At 34.5% G+C, this 17,388-nt stretch overlaps 2 protein-coding genes across 2 annotated transcripts; one reads left to right on the top strand and one right to left on the bottom strand.

Annotated features, from left to right (window-relative positions):
* Nucleotides 1-802: 802 nt before the first annotated feature.
* On the bottom strand, nt 803-1,744 carry LOC114688467 (olfactory receptor 7G2-like). Its single transcript, XM_028863066.1, has one exon. It carries the CDS (start codon nt 1,739-1,741, stop codon nt 803-805), a length of 939 nt encoding a protein of 312 aa, XP_028718899.1. The 5' UTR covers nt 1,742-1,744.
* A 13,141-nt stretch (nt 1,745-14,885) lies between these two features.
* Nucleotides 14,886-15,941, top strand: LOC114688470 (olfactory receptor 7G2-like). The gene has a single exon (XM_028863068.1). The coding sequence runs from the start codon at nt 14,933-14,935 to the stop codon at nt 15,872-15,874; it is 942 nt and encodes a 313-aa protein (XP_028718901.1). The 5' UTR covers nt 14,886-14,932; the 3' UTR covers nt 15,875-15,941.
* The last annotated feature ends 1,447 nt before the right edge of the window (nt 15,942-17,388 follow it).

Below are 17,388 nucleotides of genomic sequence, written 5' to 3' on the forward strand. Positions count from 1 at the left end.
TGACAATAATTTTACATCAAATAAAATAGATAAGTTTCTAGTAAACATGAAAGAGAAAACACACTCAACTCTGTTTAACAAGCAAAAATGATAATATTAAAATTTTGATTAACATCAGGATATCCATATACTTTTAACATTACATATATATGTACTTATGCATATATATGAATACAAAAAATGCCATATATATTTATATACATAAAATATGCATACATAGCTGTATATCTGCTAAACCTAATGGCACAAATGTATCTTTATTGAGATATGGGAATATCATTGATCATGATAAACAATTATTTTTGAAATTTAAATTTTAATGAGAAAGAGTTCATAAAGATTGTATAGGTTTATAAAATGAAACGTTTCTATTAATATGACAGATACATGGAACAAAATCATAGACTCATACTGATAAACTACTAACTGCAATATTGAAATTTCAGTATCTATAATTGAATTGTGTCTTTTTGTCCTCTATCTGCTTATCTCTGAATCTTTTATTGTAAACATCAATAGGAGATAACCCCACAAAGATAATTTAGAATATGCTATTCCTGTGAAACTACAGTTATGGGAAATAGTTAGGATATAGCAGTTTTTCAAATAGTTCAGGTCATATGGATAAAGATATAGACATATTGATATAGGCACAACAATCGATTTTTGTCATTTAGTAGACTCAAAGAAAATTTAATTATTCTTTGAGTGAAAGAAATATTCTCAGTTTCTGTCTCAGAATCATGTATGGGTCCATCACCTGAATATTGCCCAGCCATTCATTTACCCTGAGAATGATGCATCACATAAGGGAAGCCATTCTAACTGTGAGTTTTCTCAAGGCTTCCTTCATGTCCCTGTTCCTCAGGCTGTAGATAAAGGGGTTCAGCATCTGAGTGACTGTGGAATACATCACTGAAGCAACTGCTGAGTTCCTGGGAGATTCTGTAACTGCAGAACTGATGTACACTCCTAAACCTGTCCCGTAAAACAAGGACACTACTGACAGGTGAGACCCACAGGTGGAAAAGGCTTTGTATCTTCCCTGCCCTGATGGGATTTTCAAAACAGAGGAGACAATTTCAATATAAGACAGAAAAATTCCAAAGAAAGGAATACCACCAAATAGGAGAGCTGCTGTATAAATCAAGATCTTATTGATAAGTGTGTCAGAGCAGGCAAGCTTTATGATCTGAGCAAGTTCACAGAAGAAGTGGGGGATTTCCAAGTCTGTGCAGAAAGTCAGCCGCAGCACCATGAGACTGAGCAATAGTGCATTCACAACACTAATGATCAGGGAAAACAGAATGAGTAGAATACAGAAGTGTGAATTCATGATGACTGTGTACCTCAGAGGGTGACAGATGGCCACATAGCGGTCATAGGCCATTGCTGCAAGCAAACAATTTTCTAATCCAGCAAAAACCAAGACAAAGCAAGCCTGAGTGAGGCAGCCTGTGTACGATATTCTCTGGTCCTGTGCTTGGATGTTCAAGAGCATCTTTGGGACTGTAGTTGAGCTTATACAAATGTCAGCCAAGGATAGGTTGGAGAGCAAAAAGTACATCGGCGTGTGGAGATGGGAATCCGAACTGATGGTCAGGGTAATTAGTAGGTTCCCAAGAAATGTAACCAAGTACATAAACAGGAACAGTCCAAAGAGGATGGGTTGCAGTTCTGGATCATCTGAAAGGCCCAAGAGCAGGAATTCTATTGCATCTGTTTGATTTGTGGATTCCATGTTGTTCAGGAAACTTATGGGGGGAAAAACAGACATGAAGACATAAATATGTTTTTCCCAAGGATACTTCATTCCAGAAAAATTTCATCTTTGAAATAACTCTCAATCTTGTTCTCCCGCTCCACTTTCCTGTAATATTATCTATTTTGTCTTTTTTCTTCTCTATTCTTTTGGCTATATTAAATTTATTGAATTCTTTATCTTTTCTCTGATTGAAACACTAGATATTAGAACATTGTGTCTGACTAAAGATTCTGCAAATTTTGAATCCACTCAAAATATCAAACCAAAATGATTTGCAATATATATATATATATCAAATGATATTTCAAAATTGACACACCTCATTTTAATTTTTGCTACATTAATTTCTTTGTATAAGCAAAATATAAAATCATCGTATAAGAGATTTTTGTCCTAGTAGCACTGTGATTCATCATCAATCCTTAAGGAAGTATTGCAAGAATTTTCAAAAACAGAGCTTTATGTATGAGGCACCTATATTATAATTTTGTAATTTATTAATGAAATGAGAATGATCTACTACCTTCTAGTGTACATAATAGGAAGGAAATGATGTTTGAAAAATGAAGTAAAGATATAGAAAGTCTTGATTACATAATCTCAAATTCAAGGGTAGAATCATGGATTAAAATTGTATCTTAGAACTTACATTTAGAAAACCAAAAACTGAACATATCAATGTGGATGAACAATATTTTCATTTTCACATGCATTTAAATTAATCTAACTTATAGTAAGCAATAAGAATTACCAAATCTGAGGCTGATGGGGTAGCTCAGCAGGTAAAGGTGCTTGCTGTGAAACTTGAAATCCAGAGTTTGAACCCTGAGACCCACATGCTCTAAGGAAAGAATCAATTCCCTAAGATGCCCTCTCACCTCCACATGTGCACCATGGCAATTATGTACCTACATTTGTACACAGACATGTATACATGCACACACTCACAAACATAAATAAATAATTTATTTGTAAAATAAAGGATAATAAAACTGGATTAGAGAAAAATAATTTGTTAAATAAATAGAAAATTTAGTAACTATTAAAACACCAAATTAATATAAATATGTGTTAAATACGATGTGTATTATGATGAAAATACATATATGATCATCTGTCATTAACCAATAAATTATAACATATTGCTATATAACATTTGATGTTGCTAAAACAATACATATGTATTGTATATCTTTAATAATATGAAGAACATATGTATTCCATTCCCAAACATAATCCTGAAACTGTAGTTGATACTCATTATTCTCCTGAAATTTTAATATATTTATATATAATTAACACACATATATATATTTATTTATTTTATTATTTTTTTTTTTTTTTTGTTTTTCGAGACAGGGTTTCTCTGTGTAGCTTTGCGCCTTTCTGAATCACTTGTAGCCCAGGCTGCCTCGAACTCACAGAGATCCGCCTGCCTCTGCTTCCCAAGTGCTGGGATTAAAGGCGTGCGCCACCACCGCCCGGCATATATTTATATATATACATGTGTATGTCCCCATACACACCCATGCCATTTTATAGAGAACTACATATAAAAATAATATTTCATAATGCTAAATTTATAGAATTAATTTGTTTTGAATGTAGCAGTCTATGTTGTACATTTTAAATAGTCATAGAATAACATAAAAATGTAAATAAAAGTATTATCTCAGTATCAGCCTTGATCACCTCATCATTGTCAAATGACAACACACACCACAAAAGCAAAAAAGATGTGTTCTGCAAATAGATACTATAACATAGCAAGCCAAATATTATGCAAGCTACATATATGCTATTGGAAACTTTGCTTTGTCCAATACACTATAGAAAATGATGGAGAATTCTAGAATATTGTTTAAAACAAGAAAGAGTAGACTGCTTTTCAGAATGGTTTTAAGACCGGTATAAGATATTAGTAGAATGAAAATTTCTCAAATAAATGGATGCAGCAGAACATAAGCAGGAAATCTTTCAGGTTACCTGGGCACTAACACTAAGGAACAACATATAGTTCTTCTTGGCCTTTCAAACACAGTAAGGGAAACTATTCTTTCTCTGAACACAGAACTTCAAAAGAGACTTTTGCTTCTTTGCAGAAATAATGATTCCTGTGCCTAATATTGGTGTAGTGCCTACTTAAGTGGGAAAGATAGTTCAATGATGATCACAGGTTGATTATATGCGGTATTGGTGGCCCATGGGACTTTGGTTTGTGATGTCCTAATTAAGAGGAGCCCATTTGTTTCTCAGGTGGCTACAGGACAGCACAGATCCTTACAGAGATAACATCTGTAAGGAAGAAATTTTCTTTGCTGAATAGCACACAAAAAGAGAACAAGTAGTAGCCCTATTTTTCTATCCTCTGATTTTTTTTTATCATAGTCATGTAAAGTATCTTGCATACCTCAGCGTATCTTGGTCCTATCATTAAAGGACAGTTTTTAACTCTATCCTAAAGAGCAACATGAAAAATTGTAATAACCATATATGATTGTATGTTTGGAGGGAGGAAGGGGAAGATAAGTAATTATAATCTCAAACTGTGAAAGAAAGAATTGAAATATATCTTTAGATGTATGTATTACTAATGTAAACTAAAAACATTGAATACACAAATTAGAAGGTATAATATAGTCTAATAATACACAGAAGTTATGAAAAATTAATTTGAACCATCTATATTACATTCAACAATTACTGAAGTTTGATGAGCAATCAAATGAAAATGGTCACTTTATTCCTAATATCTGATTTATCAGTAATTACTCAGCATAAAAATCAATACTGTAACATTCAATATTCCTAAATTATAAAATAATAAGCTAGATGCTATACAAAGGTCATATAGCAATATGTCAATTAATCCCCCGTCTCATCTCCAGCTCTCATGCAGAACATCTGCTGCAGTCTCCCTTTCCTCCTGACCACATTGCCAATGTATCACATAGATCTTACCCTCTAAACTTCCTTCCCCCAACTCTTTGTTTTGTCCCAGTCAACACCTCAAGCAGGCTCTTCCTGAGAACCCACAGGCTACACTGGTCAGGGAAGCACATAAGCTTAGAGCAGATCTTTACCTCTCTCTCCATTTCTCCAAGTCCAATCCCTCAGTCTCATCTCAGCTCTGTAGAAGAAATTCTGCTGTGACCTCTCCTTACTCTCTATCCCCATTCTGGGGTGACTGACTAAGTATATCCTGGTGGAACCCCATGCTTTCCTCAAACTTGTGAAGCCACTCTATCACCCCCATCCCATATCCATTTATTTTTCTTTCTTTTTTTCTTTTTTGATTTTTTTGAGACAGGGTTTCTCTGTGTAGTTTTGGTGCCTGTCCTGGATCTTGCTTGTAGACCAGGCTGGCCTCGAAATCAGAGATCAGCCTGGTTCTGCCTCCTGAGTGCTGGGATTGAAGGCATGTGCCACCACTGCCTGGCATCCCATACTCATTTCTAAGTGTCCAGTCCCAATATCCAGAAATATGTTTTATTGGGAACCTCCGGTGTCCATACATAACAGGACCCAAAAGATTTACTAAGTAATACAACACATAAGCATATCTAAACCTGCACTTCAAATATGGATCTGTTTTACTCTAATCTGTGATATATCATAAAGAATTTCAAATCAAAAACTTCTTTTTAGTGCTGGTTACATTGAAGCCTGTCCTTGGTTGGTGATCCAGTTCTGGTAATTGTTTGTTGATCTGTATTCAAAGATGAAACACAGCAGCACATGAACAGGGAAAACAAGGAATTCAAGAATATTGTATTCTTATCTTAAAATCAGTATAATTTTACCATGGTTATAGCCGTGTAAATTCAACTTTTCTTGTGGATACAAATGGAAAAAAATGTTTAATTCAATTTTTTTCTACTATTAAGAATTTCATACTTGCATACAATAAAACACTGTGAGGGTCTCTGCAACTTCCATAGTCAGGAGAGTAACAATCCATGGGAAGCAAGAAGACAGTTCAGTTCAACACAAATCAGTAGACAGTTTTGGTTCAAGCATCAGTAGTCTGACCCTGAGTAATTTTTTAGTTATATTTAAGCATAGTACAATTTTATTAAAATTTTTCTAGTCATAATTTACTCAATGTTGTGCACAATAAAGCATACATGAAGCTCCATGATGAAAAAAATAAGATAAATAAAGATCAGATGTGACTATATTGAGACTCTTATAAAGTACCTGTGATCCCTCCATACACATGAGTTCTGTAGATTGACTATGGAAAATTATTTTACAATAAGGATCTTGAGAAGAGTCCCGTGTGGTTTCATGCCTCACAAATAGAGTCAAGGTCATGAGGCTATTAGACATGTCCACTCCCAGTTTTCTGTGAAATAACAGGTTATACATTTCTTCACTTGAAGGAACAACCCAGTGTGTTTAATATTTGAGGTTACCTAGTGCTTATCTATGAACACAAAGACCTCCATGCCTCCTACAAAATATGATCACCCAATTTAACCCTCTATACCCCTATTTCCTCTTAAGTATAACTCATCCAAATTTTAGGTCTATTGTTTTTAGAATTTCGTATATGCACATAACATGTTTTGATCAAATCTACCCTTCCCTTCACTCTCATTTTCCCATTTCTTACAAGTTTTCCCTCCCAACTTCATATGTTCTGTGTTTTTTAAATGGACTGAGTTCACTTAGAGCTACCCGTATGTTCATGAGTTCATCAACTAGAACATGAGTGGCCTTTTAGAGAACACATACCCGAAGAAAATCGATTGTTGCTTCCGAAGTGGGCATTGAATGTGAATAGTTCCTTAACTAGGGATGAAACATCATAATCCATTTCCTCATTCATGCTGAGTAATAACCTACTAAGTTCAATTAGTGCTACCTATGCATGCACAGCTGTGGGACCATCAACTGGATGATGGTAAAGCTACTGGTGACCATACCCTCACAGAAGAATTGTTCTCCCACCTTAGAAACTACCAGCTGTCAGTGGTTCCTCAATGGGCATCAGGTCCAGAAAACATCTATCTCATATAGGCCTGAATATTTTTTTTACCTGATCTTGTGTAGGTAACTGTAGCTGGTGTGTGTTCGTGCATGTGATAATCATGTCATGCCCAGAAGGTAGTCTTTTAGGACTCTTACCCATTCTGTACTTCTCTTATACTTCTGCTCATCTCTGGAAAATTGGAAAATTGTATTCTCTTCTGGTACTGTTTTAATACACCATACTGTTTATTTAAATAAATAATATTATTTCAGTATTTCAAAATAATTTTGAAATATTTGAAATTTTGTATTTCATAAATTAAACTTCTCTCATGTGCCATAGACAAAAGAAAAAAATTCATTGTGATATACTCTAACTTTGGATACTCATCGTAGAAACTTTATAAATGCATATCATTTCTGTGTTCACGAGTTCATAGAACGCTATGAAGAACTCTTTCTCGTTGCTGCAGCCAGCAGGGCTTCAACAGGTTCTCGACCACCCTAAGAACGGAATGATAGGGACAGGAGACACAAGAGGAATACACCAAGACAAGATTCTGATCAAGGTGCAACTTTATTTTTCTTCAGGAGGGTTTATATAGTTCCTGCAGGGTGGGGCAGGCTAACAGGATGTTTATGTAGGATGTTTACAGGGTGAAAAGGTCAAGGTCTCTAATCAATGTCCTGTTGCTAGGCAACCTGGCCGGAAGATGTTCTAGTTCCCTGTCTTATTGGGGGGTCTGTATTTTTCCACTAACTAGAGATTCTGTCCTTGTCCCTGACATCTAGCAACTTTGTGACAAATGTAGTGTCTTTAAGTGACAGGATGTAGATAACTGATGGTCTGTGTCCTTAGGGACAGCTCTCCCACCTGCCACAGGTGATGAGGGGTGGTGGTGGGGACTTTTTCCCTTGTCCATAACACCCCATGGCAGATGTGGGGTGGGATTAGATCTCTCATCCTCATGTTCTCATGCTTGCTCACCTGTGACCTGATCTCCAGAGTGCTGCAGCTGGTGATATGCTGGGCCAGTTCATTGGAACTCATAACTCAGGGTCAGCTCTCCTACCTGCCAGAGGTGGTGAGTGTTAGAGTGAAGTGCATCTCCCTGCTCCCTGCTTCTACTACATGGTAGATGAGGAACAGGGCCAGATCTCCAATCCTTACGTTATTGAGGCTGGCTCACTCACCCCCCAATCAAAGGGTCAGCAACACTATGCTGCCCAGGTAAAGGGCAGGGCATGCTCTCCCTAGTCCTGCATTTGGTGAGGATGTAGGTTAGCTCTCCTGCCAGCTGCAAGTGGTGAGATGCAAGATGGGAGGAGCTCTTTCCCTTACCCGTGCCCCCACATGGCAGATGAGGGTACAAGACTATTGCTGCCCCTCTCACACCGACACAGCCAGCACATTCACTGGTGCTCCTACCAACAGGGTTAGCTCTGTCGTGCTGCCCAGGCAAGGTGCATAACCCACTCTCTCCAGTGCTATGGCCAGTAAAGGGCAGGGCCAGTTCTCCTTAGTGTTGCAGCCATTAAGAGGCAAAGCCAACTCTGTGCAGCCCTATCCCCTCAGCCATCATTGGTAACAAGAGGCACTAACATCAAAACAGATCCTCACAAGAGCCATTAACATCATAACATACACTGGCTGCCACAGAGCCATGGGCACAGATATAGGCCTTGGCTGCAGCCCAAACCCACACCTAGCTGTGAGTGGCAAGCAGGCCATGCACTTCAGCCCACTCCTCATTGCTTTCAGTTCTTTGAATCTGCCTCTCTACACAGGACATGAATTATTCTGATATCTCTCTTTTCCATACCCCACGATATATTTGATTACCACAATATAGTGCTGCAGGGTACCTGGCAGTCCCGTGTTTTTTCCCCTCAGCTCAGGGTGGAGAGCCCCAGGCAGGATCTTTGTCTCCCACTCAGTCTTTATCTACATTTTTCTTTTAATTTGTTTTTTATGTTTTGAGTTTTCTTTTAGGTTTTATTGTGTTTATTATTGCACAATGAATCAAGCTTCATTATGAACATTTTCAAACATTTGTTTTTGTTGTTTTCCTTCCTTATATTCCTTCACTTCCCTTTTATTGTCCCAGGAAGCATTATGTATATATTGTATGTGACCTGTTGCTCTTCACCATCTCTTTCTCAACACATACTCTATTTTTGTTTCATGATTTCCTATTTAGTTTCATAGACTATAGTCACTTTCAGAATCCCTTATTTAGATAACACAAACATCATTTGCTAGGATCTCCATATGAGACAGATCATGTGATGTTTATATTTCTGTAACTGAGTCACTTTTCTTTATTATATTTCCAGTTTCATCTCCTCCAAATTTCATAATTTAATTTTTAAGAGTTGACTAAAATTAAATTATATGCAAGTGTGTGTTTGTCTCACAAGTTTATTATACATTATCAAGCTTATAGATAACTAGGCTCGTTCTATTTCCTCCCTGATGTTGATGGAAAAGTAATAAATATGGAATTGCTAGTATCTCTGAGGGAGGATATAAATGTATAGAAGTAGCAGAAGTTAGCATTCAGGAGGCAATTACTTAATTTTGTTTCATTTTTTTGTCTTCATGTCTTGTTTGTGTCAAAACATCTATACAAAGAAATTGAATTCATATGTCATCTTGATATTTTAACACAAAACCATGATAATTTTAGAATGTTCTGCACTTGGACTGATTAAATTTGGAAAAAAATATTTTTTAAGAAATGAAGATATTGCTAACATTCTTGCTTATGTGGCTATGATGATGTATGAGGATAGAATAAGTGTTTGAGCTATAGAAGATGAGATGTGTAGTAAAACTACTTTATCCCTCCTTGAGAGAAAAGCTATATAACTTGAAGTAAGATAGAGGCATCGTCTTGTAGTAGCACACATGAGCCATCATAGACACTTGATTATTGCAGATTAAAGTCCATATGAGTATTAATAATTGGAGAACAACAGATGAAAGATATGTTATGGAAAAAAGTAGTAGTGTTTGATGCACAATTTATTGGTCCAGATAGGGTTAGGTTCTCAGAGGAGTTAGAAGGTTGATGTGGTTGGTTTGGACTTATATAGAGATTTTGTGGATTTATTGAGGCTCATGATTATACATGAGCTTTATGAGGTAGAGAAGGATTGTTCAATGTGTGAAAATCTTGATTCTAAAGAACTAAAAAATCTAAAGGGTATGAAAAAGAAGCAAAGAAGAAGATGAAGCACCATTGTTATACCACCACCACCATCACTACCACAATAACCACCACTACAAAACAAAACAAATAGAAGATAATGAAGGAAATTGAGACTTTAACCACTACTCTGAATAAAGGATGCAAGAGTAGGTATTTATGTTCCATTATTTATTTTAGAGGAAATTCAGTTATTACACTGTGGGCTGCAGTTCTGTTGTTCATATCTTTGTTGTTTTGAGGAATGTTCTATTTCTAATTTCTTTAAAAATTTTATCATGTAGAATGTTTAACTTTATAAAGCACTTTTTCTGTATCAACTGGAATGGTCATAGGATTTTTCCTTATGTGGTAATGTGGTATATTACATTTATTGATTTGTGCATGTTAAATAAACCTTAAACTCTGGGATAAATCTCACTTGGTAATGATGCATAATCTTTTTATTTGGATTTTTTATTTCAAAATTTTATACATGTACATAATTGTTAGGGAATAATATTTTAAGTTGAGCTTATACAAATGTCAGCCAAGGATAGGTTGGAGAGCAAAAAGTACATCAGCGTGTGGAGATGGGAATTGACTCAATAATATTTGATGATTAAGATAAATTTACAATATTATGTGGATTATGTTCATGATTGGACCAGCAATATCCCTTGGTACATAATGGCTCCTCCCAAACAAACCCAGCAGATAGTCAGACTCAGAACCTAAATAAAGACAGAAGGGAGAAATTATCTCTGCAAATTATCCTTTGATCTCCACATGAGTGCTGTTGCATGTACATACTCAACCTCCAACACCACACACACACTCATTCATGATAATAAAAAAGAAATCTGTTATATGCTGTGGAAAGGATTAGTTGCTTAAAGACAATAGCAAAAGTAAAACTGTATTATATAAGTAATAGATTAATTTTAACGAAATTTCATGATTTATACAATTCTTCATTCTCTTGCTTTGAACTTTTATTGAAACATTTGGTTCTTCAATTAAATATGATGATCCACAATGTCAAAATATTGCTTTTAAGAAAAAGTAATTAAACTTTTTAGAGACTACTAAAAATTAGGTAATGGATTTTAAAAAACAGGTAGTTATGATCTTGTCTTTATTTTGAAACTCAAGAAACATGTAGACCATTCTTTCTAAAATTTAAAAATCACAAATGATTGCTCAGTAAACTGTAATAAAAATATCTTACCAAATATTAATATTGAAAATATGCAGATATAATAAATAGAACTGAATATGGTATTCTTACCATCAGGATCTGAAAATCAGAGATACTATATTCTCACTTTTGAGTGCACAGTCAATGTATACTTGCTCTCTTGAGATTAGAGTAATAGCAGAAACCCGAGTCTAATGGGAATCTTTGGGTATTGATCCCATGAGATATATACATTATCAGAGTCAGCCTGTGACCACATAATTCATGGACTTTGGTTGCTAAATATCAGATTGGAGCTTAATGTCAAAGGTGTCTCTGTTTCTAAGGAAGCTGTGGAGTCAATTCGTATGTCTACTTGTCCTAAGAACAAACTGTGAGTAGCAACCAAGTATGACTCTGGACTTTAGTGTTAGTGATTATAGCCAGGGACCTCTCTATTCTTCAGTAAAAAACTTAGAAATTATAGTAGGTGTTTTCCTATAATTACGTTTTGGGAAACACCGAAGAAAAGACATATGCAAAATTGCAAGTTAGGTCCTCTTTATTCTCTGATCAGCTGTCAGTCTCTTGAAACATTCTCAAATGTTTGTGCTAACATGCACCTAGCTTCCATTATTATAGTAGGCCTAATAATATACAATAGGGCAGGACATATATCTTCTGATCAGAAATCTAACTTTATTCAATCTTTACAATTCTTTTAAATTATTCTGATAGTTTCTTAAATATTTGAGGTAAAATTAAACATGGTTTTGATATGTGCATTAGTTTGCTAGGTCTTCAGAATGATATTTCTATAATCTACATTGCTGAAGAACTGAATATCTCCTTTTTCACTCTTCTGAATGCAGATGTTACAAGATCAAATATCATAATGTATTTCTTCCTATATTTAGAGGTATGTTTTTTAATGCAACTTTCTGTATGTGGAGGAGTTAGTTTATATTTTATTTTTGTCTGATTCCAAAGAAACATGTCCAACTATGCTAACACTACACATAAAACCACATTCCAACTTAATTTCTTTCCCCAGAAAATTCTCTGAAATATAGTCAGACATTGAAGATTAGAAGGCTTAGTTTTTCACCATTTGAATTATAAATACAACATCAACCCATTGTCATGAGCAACTTCTCTTGTCCTTTCTGTTTCTTGAATACAAGTTTTCACAAATTGTTTAGACCATCATGTAGAGATACTTTGAATAGCCAGTGGGAAATGTAGATGTTCAGAAAGCTTCACTCTTCTGGTTCAGTCTTCTATTTCACTCTTACAATTACCAAACACTTTGAACAGAAGCATCACAGAAAGTGTTACTAACAATAACAATGGCAATATGTTAGGTGCTTCCTGAGACTTAGCAGGCTTGGAGGTGACTAGAATAGAGTGATGCATTATAATGAATCACCAAGAAAACCAGAAATAAAAACTGTAAGACTCAAGTTTATGAACAAAAGAAGGGTTTCAAGGTTATATTTCCGTCCCTGAATGGTAATTAGATTTTTGTCTTGATAGAGGTTTTTGCTGAAAAATATGCACAAACACTTCCCTCCTTTAGGAGTTAGTCCGAATGAACTTGCCATTTACCTGGACAAAAAGGCATTGAAAAGTTGTCAGTGCCAGAAACAATAAAAGTAAAATAGTATGAAACCTACTAAAAACTAGATTGGCATGAAATTTTCTCATTATTTTCCATTCTCATCCCTTGAGAATTCCTTATAAAATTCTGTCATAAATTCTTCTGTCTTGAACAGTATGAGTTAATCCAGCAGAAATTAGAAAGACAAAGACACTGAGAGGAAGCAAGTGAAAATTTCTAGTAACAGACAAATAGCCAATGTTGGCACTTTGCTCTATGTCATGTATTATTAAATAAAGCAATAAAATATCAAGCATTGACTCATTAACTTACTAGTCTCCTTCGCACATATTTTATTCTTATCTTAAAGACATACGGTACTTGATGTGGTATTTGCTATTATACATGAATTTTATTGTTAGTGGTCATCAAAATTTAGGGAATATAGAATAGAACTGTATTGTGGTATTGTGGGAGAATATATTACTTAAAATTAATGAAAGGTGACTATATCATCATTAATGAAACAAAAGACTTAAACATTCCAATTATGGTATGTGAAGTAGGTTTCTGCTTATACAAAATGTTTGAAGTGTAACAGAAATTTTAGAAAAATGCTGTTACATACAGTCAGATTGTATGAAATGATTTATAAAATGCCAGTATGTCAGTCTTCCCTAGGCAAGGGGGAAAAGTCAGGTTGGTCCAAGTAGATAAGGGTGGGACTTCAAATATGTCTTTATTATTTCTTGAAATAAATATAACTAAAACAAGCACATTGAACTATGTAAATATTTTGCTGTTGATTGTTATGTAGTAAATCTTGCAACTTTTATTATGAGACAATAATTAATAATAAAAATGTACTGACCAATACATGTTCAAAAATTCTTAAAACATATTCATGATGTACATTTTTCATAGAATGCACTTCCTAGTTTAAGAATTCACAATCTATATTTAAACTTTGTTTAGTATAGTATTAATATTACTTTTATGTTTATAGATGTCATCATATATCCAGACTAATGAAATATCAGAGTAATTAATGAATTCTTACTTTTCAATATAAAGAAGAATCTCATAAGTGGAGTCATAAGATATGTTCTTATGTAAGATATACATTGAGTTAGAAATGCTCTTCCTTTTCTTGACTCAATTATTCTTACAATTATGGTGCGCACATTCATGCACACACACACACACACACACACACACACACACACACACACACACAAGAGTGACTTTAGGTCATATCAGGAGAAAGAGCCTCTTTCTATTTCCAGTTAGTTCTTTATGCCTCATGCTTGTGATTGAAAAATTTGATCTGTCAGCTCAATGTTCCTGCCATCTTGCCTGATGTTTACTGTCATGCTTTCTCTCTATCCCTTACTATGATGGATGCTTACTACTCTGAAACCTTAAGCTCAAAGTACATGTTTTCTTCTGTAAATTGCTTTGGCCATGGTATCTTATCATAGCCACAGAAATCAGAATATTAATTGAGTCATATCTAGAGGCAGGAGTCAAGACTGGTTGTAGATTTAAAACAGAATGCAGGGGAATAGTCTTCTTATCTTTTCTTTCTGCATAATTAATGTTTATGAAATCAACATGTGTCAACAGAACTGATAGTAGGAATTTATTCTTCTGTAATTTGATGAGTAGTTCAGAAAATTCTGAGGCATACCAACATTGGTTCCCATTGCTTTAGAGGTACTTTAGGTTTACTTTGCTCTTTCTGGTATCTTTTTTCTAGGTATGGATGACTTCTCAAGGAAATGGCATGCCTTATTATTTGTAATAATATCATTTGCCACACTATTTACAAATGTTTCAGTATTTGTTGAAGAGAACTGAGGTTTAGGAACAATGGACAAGAGGAATAGAGTATAAGTGTATTAAAAACTGAACTACTAATCCAGTTTACACTTTATTTTTTAATTCTCTTATTTCTTTTTTATTAAGAATTTTTTATTCATTAAATAATACAGCTTAAAAAATATTAAATCACCAGTTCACAAGTTTCAAATACATCAAATTCAGTGACATTACTTATGGAAGATATATTGAATAGGTCATCCCAAAGAATTTATGAAGACTACGTACAAAATGTTTCAGTCATTATCATACCCACAACATGCTAATGAAAAAGTATCATTGCCCAACAAGATTCAGATCATTTTCACCTCTTCTTTTGTGTAATATTCAGCATCAATATGGAACTTTCAAACCAATCAGGTATTTCTGAATTCTTTCTCATTGGACTGACATATGCTCAAGATGTTGAGTCATTTATTTTCACCTTGTTCCTGTCTATGTATCTTGTTACTGTCTTTGGAAACATTCTCATTATACTGGCTGTAAGCTCCGACTACCACCTCCATACTCCCATGTACTTCTTCATTGCCAATCTGTCCTTTACTGACATCTGTATAAGCACAACGATAATCCCAAAGATGCTAGTGAACATTCAAGCACAGGATCAAAGTATCAGCTACATGGGCTGCCTGTCCCAGGTGTGTTTTGTCTTGATTTTTGGTGGCTTAGAAAGTTGTGTCCTTGCTGTGATGGCCTATGACCGCTACTTGGCCATATGCCATCCCCTGAGGTACACAGTTATCATGAACCCTGTGCTCTGTGTGTTGCTGGTTCTTCTCTCACTGTTGATAAGTACCATGAATGCACTACTGCATAGTCTGATGTTGCTAAATCTAACCTTCTGCACAGACAATAATATCTTCCATTTCTTCTGTGAACTTGTTCAAGTCATCAAACTTGCCTGCTCTGATACTTTCATCAATACTCTCCTCATATATACAGTTACTAGTGTATTCGCTGGCATTCCTCTTGCTGGAATTATTTTCTCCTATATTCAAATTGTGTCTTCCATTCTTAAGATTTCATCAGTCCAGGGACGGAATAAAGCCTTTTCCACCTGTGGCTCTCATCTCTCAGTAGTGTGCTTATTCTATGGGACAGCTTTTGCAGTGTATATGAGTTCTGCTGTTTCTGACTCTTCTGTTAAGAATGTAGTCTTTTCTATGATGTATATTATGGTTCCTCAAATACTGAACCCTTTTATATACAGTTTGAGGAACAGAGAAATGAAACAAGCCATGAGACACCTTTTCTGTCGTCTTATCATCTCCATAAGTTGAGTTTACAGAAACAGAATGAGAGAAACACTGGTAAGCCAGAATAACTAACTCCTCCATCATCAATTCCTTTAAAAAATGACTGTATCATAAGTTGTTTATGCATATTTCTATGTGGTTCTTAAATGTGACAGTGGTTTTTATTTTCTAGGTGTGTGATGTTCAACAAATAATTTTATTTATTATACATTTCATTTCTGTGACTTCTCTGAGGTAGATGTAAATAAGGTGTGTTTTATTATTGTTTATTTTTAATAAAATTTTATTGACTTTTCTTAAAAGTAAAACCTAATATCATTTGGATAAGTATAAAGTTTATACAAGATCAAGTTTACATGTAAAACCTGGATACAGCCAGAATTCATACTTAATTACACTTTGGTTGAAACTTGTAGGAAGTTATGATTCACACTAACAAAAATTTCGTACTTTGTAAATAATGACTGAAAATTTCCCAGGAAGATAATCTTTATGAAGCTGTGATACCACCCCCATGATTGGCTTGTTATTTTACAAGTTTTGAGTGGCTTCAACTTATATTTTGATAAATGTCTTTGTTACTGAAGCTTCTATTATTTCTCAAAGAGAAATAAATATTACCTAGCATATCGTTATAAAGCCTTTTACTCATTATTACAACTTGAGAATTTTTTAACTCATAGTTTCAGGTATTAGAGCTTCCTTGATTCCATATGAAGTCAGGTCTTGGTAGGACACATTTGGCATAGAGGCTCCAGGTATTTCATATGAACATGACACATGCAAATTGAAGTGTGTCATCCATTTATCTAGTTTATTCTTTACAATAGACCTTTCATTATGGTAAGACCAAGTTAATGCTGATTATGAAATTAATACCTTGCATTGTGATTTTCCTCACTGTGAATAAAATTTTCTGTAATGAGACACTATATAACACTTATGAACAATAAGGATACATCTAAGATCTCCGATACATCTAAGGTAACATATATTAGGCTTGTGACCACTAAATATAATTTCATCTACTCCTATACAGAAAACATATATAGGTGGATATAGGGTTTATTCGCATGAAAGAACAGATATATCATGTTATTTGATTCAGAATTGCATTTATATCATAGGAATACTCTCAATAATGAAAATAGTAAAGGGAGAAATTTAAGTTGAGAAAGGAAGACAATAGTTGTGGTCAGGGTGTATATAACAGGATAACTGAGAATGAATACTAACAATACTATCCATGTATGGAATATAATTAAATTTATGCATGTATACTGTAGCAAGAATAAAAGAATAAGAAACAGCTGTGAATGTCCCCTTACAAATTAATGACTGCTAGGATAGTAGGATATTTCTGTAAAACTCAAGAACATTTTCATGATTTTAATGATAAACACAGAGAATAATGGTTTCAGTCTAACCATTAGTTACCTTTGTTGGGGGTAGAACTGGGAAATTTTTATAGTAATATTTAATATTGGTACTTTAGGTGATTCATAGAATAATTAATGAATGGATATATTTCTGTTATT

Source organism: Peromyscus leucopus, chromosome 7 (genome assembly GCF_004664715.2).
Source record: "Peromyscus leucopus breed LL Stock chromosome 7, UCI_PerLeu_2.1, whole genome shotgun sequence".
Lineage (NCBI taxonomy): Eukaryota > Metazoa > Chordata > Mammalia > Rodentia > Cricetidae > Peromyscus > Peromyscus leucopus.

Bases quoted from the DNA above. Each gene is read 5' to 3' on its own strand.
- LOC114688467 (XM_028863066.1), bottom strand. From the start codon at position 1,741: ATGGAATCCACAAATCAAACAGATGCAATAGAATTCCTGCTCTTGGGC.
- LOC114688470 (XM_028863068.1), top strand. From the start codon at position 14,933: ATGGAACTTTCAAACCAATCAGGTATTTCTGAATTCTTTCTCATTGGA.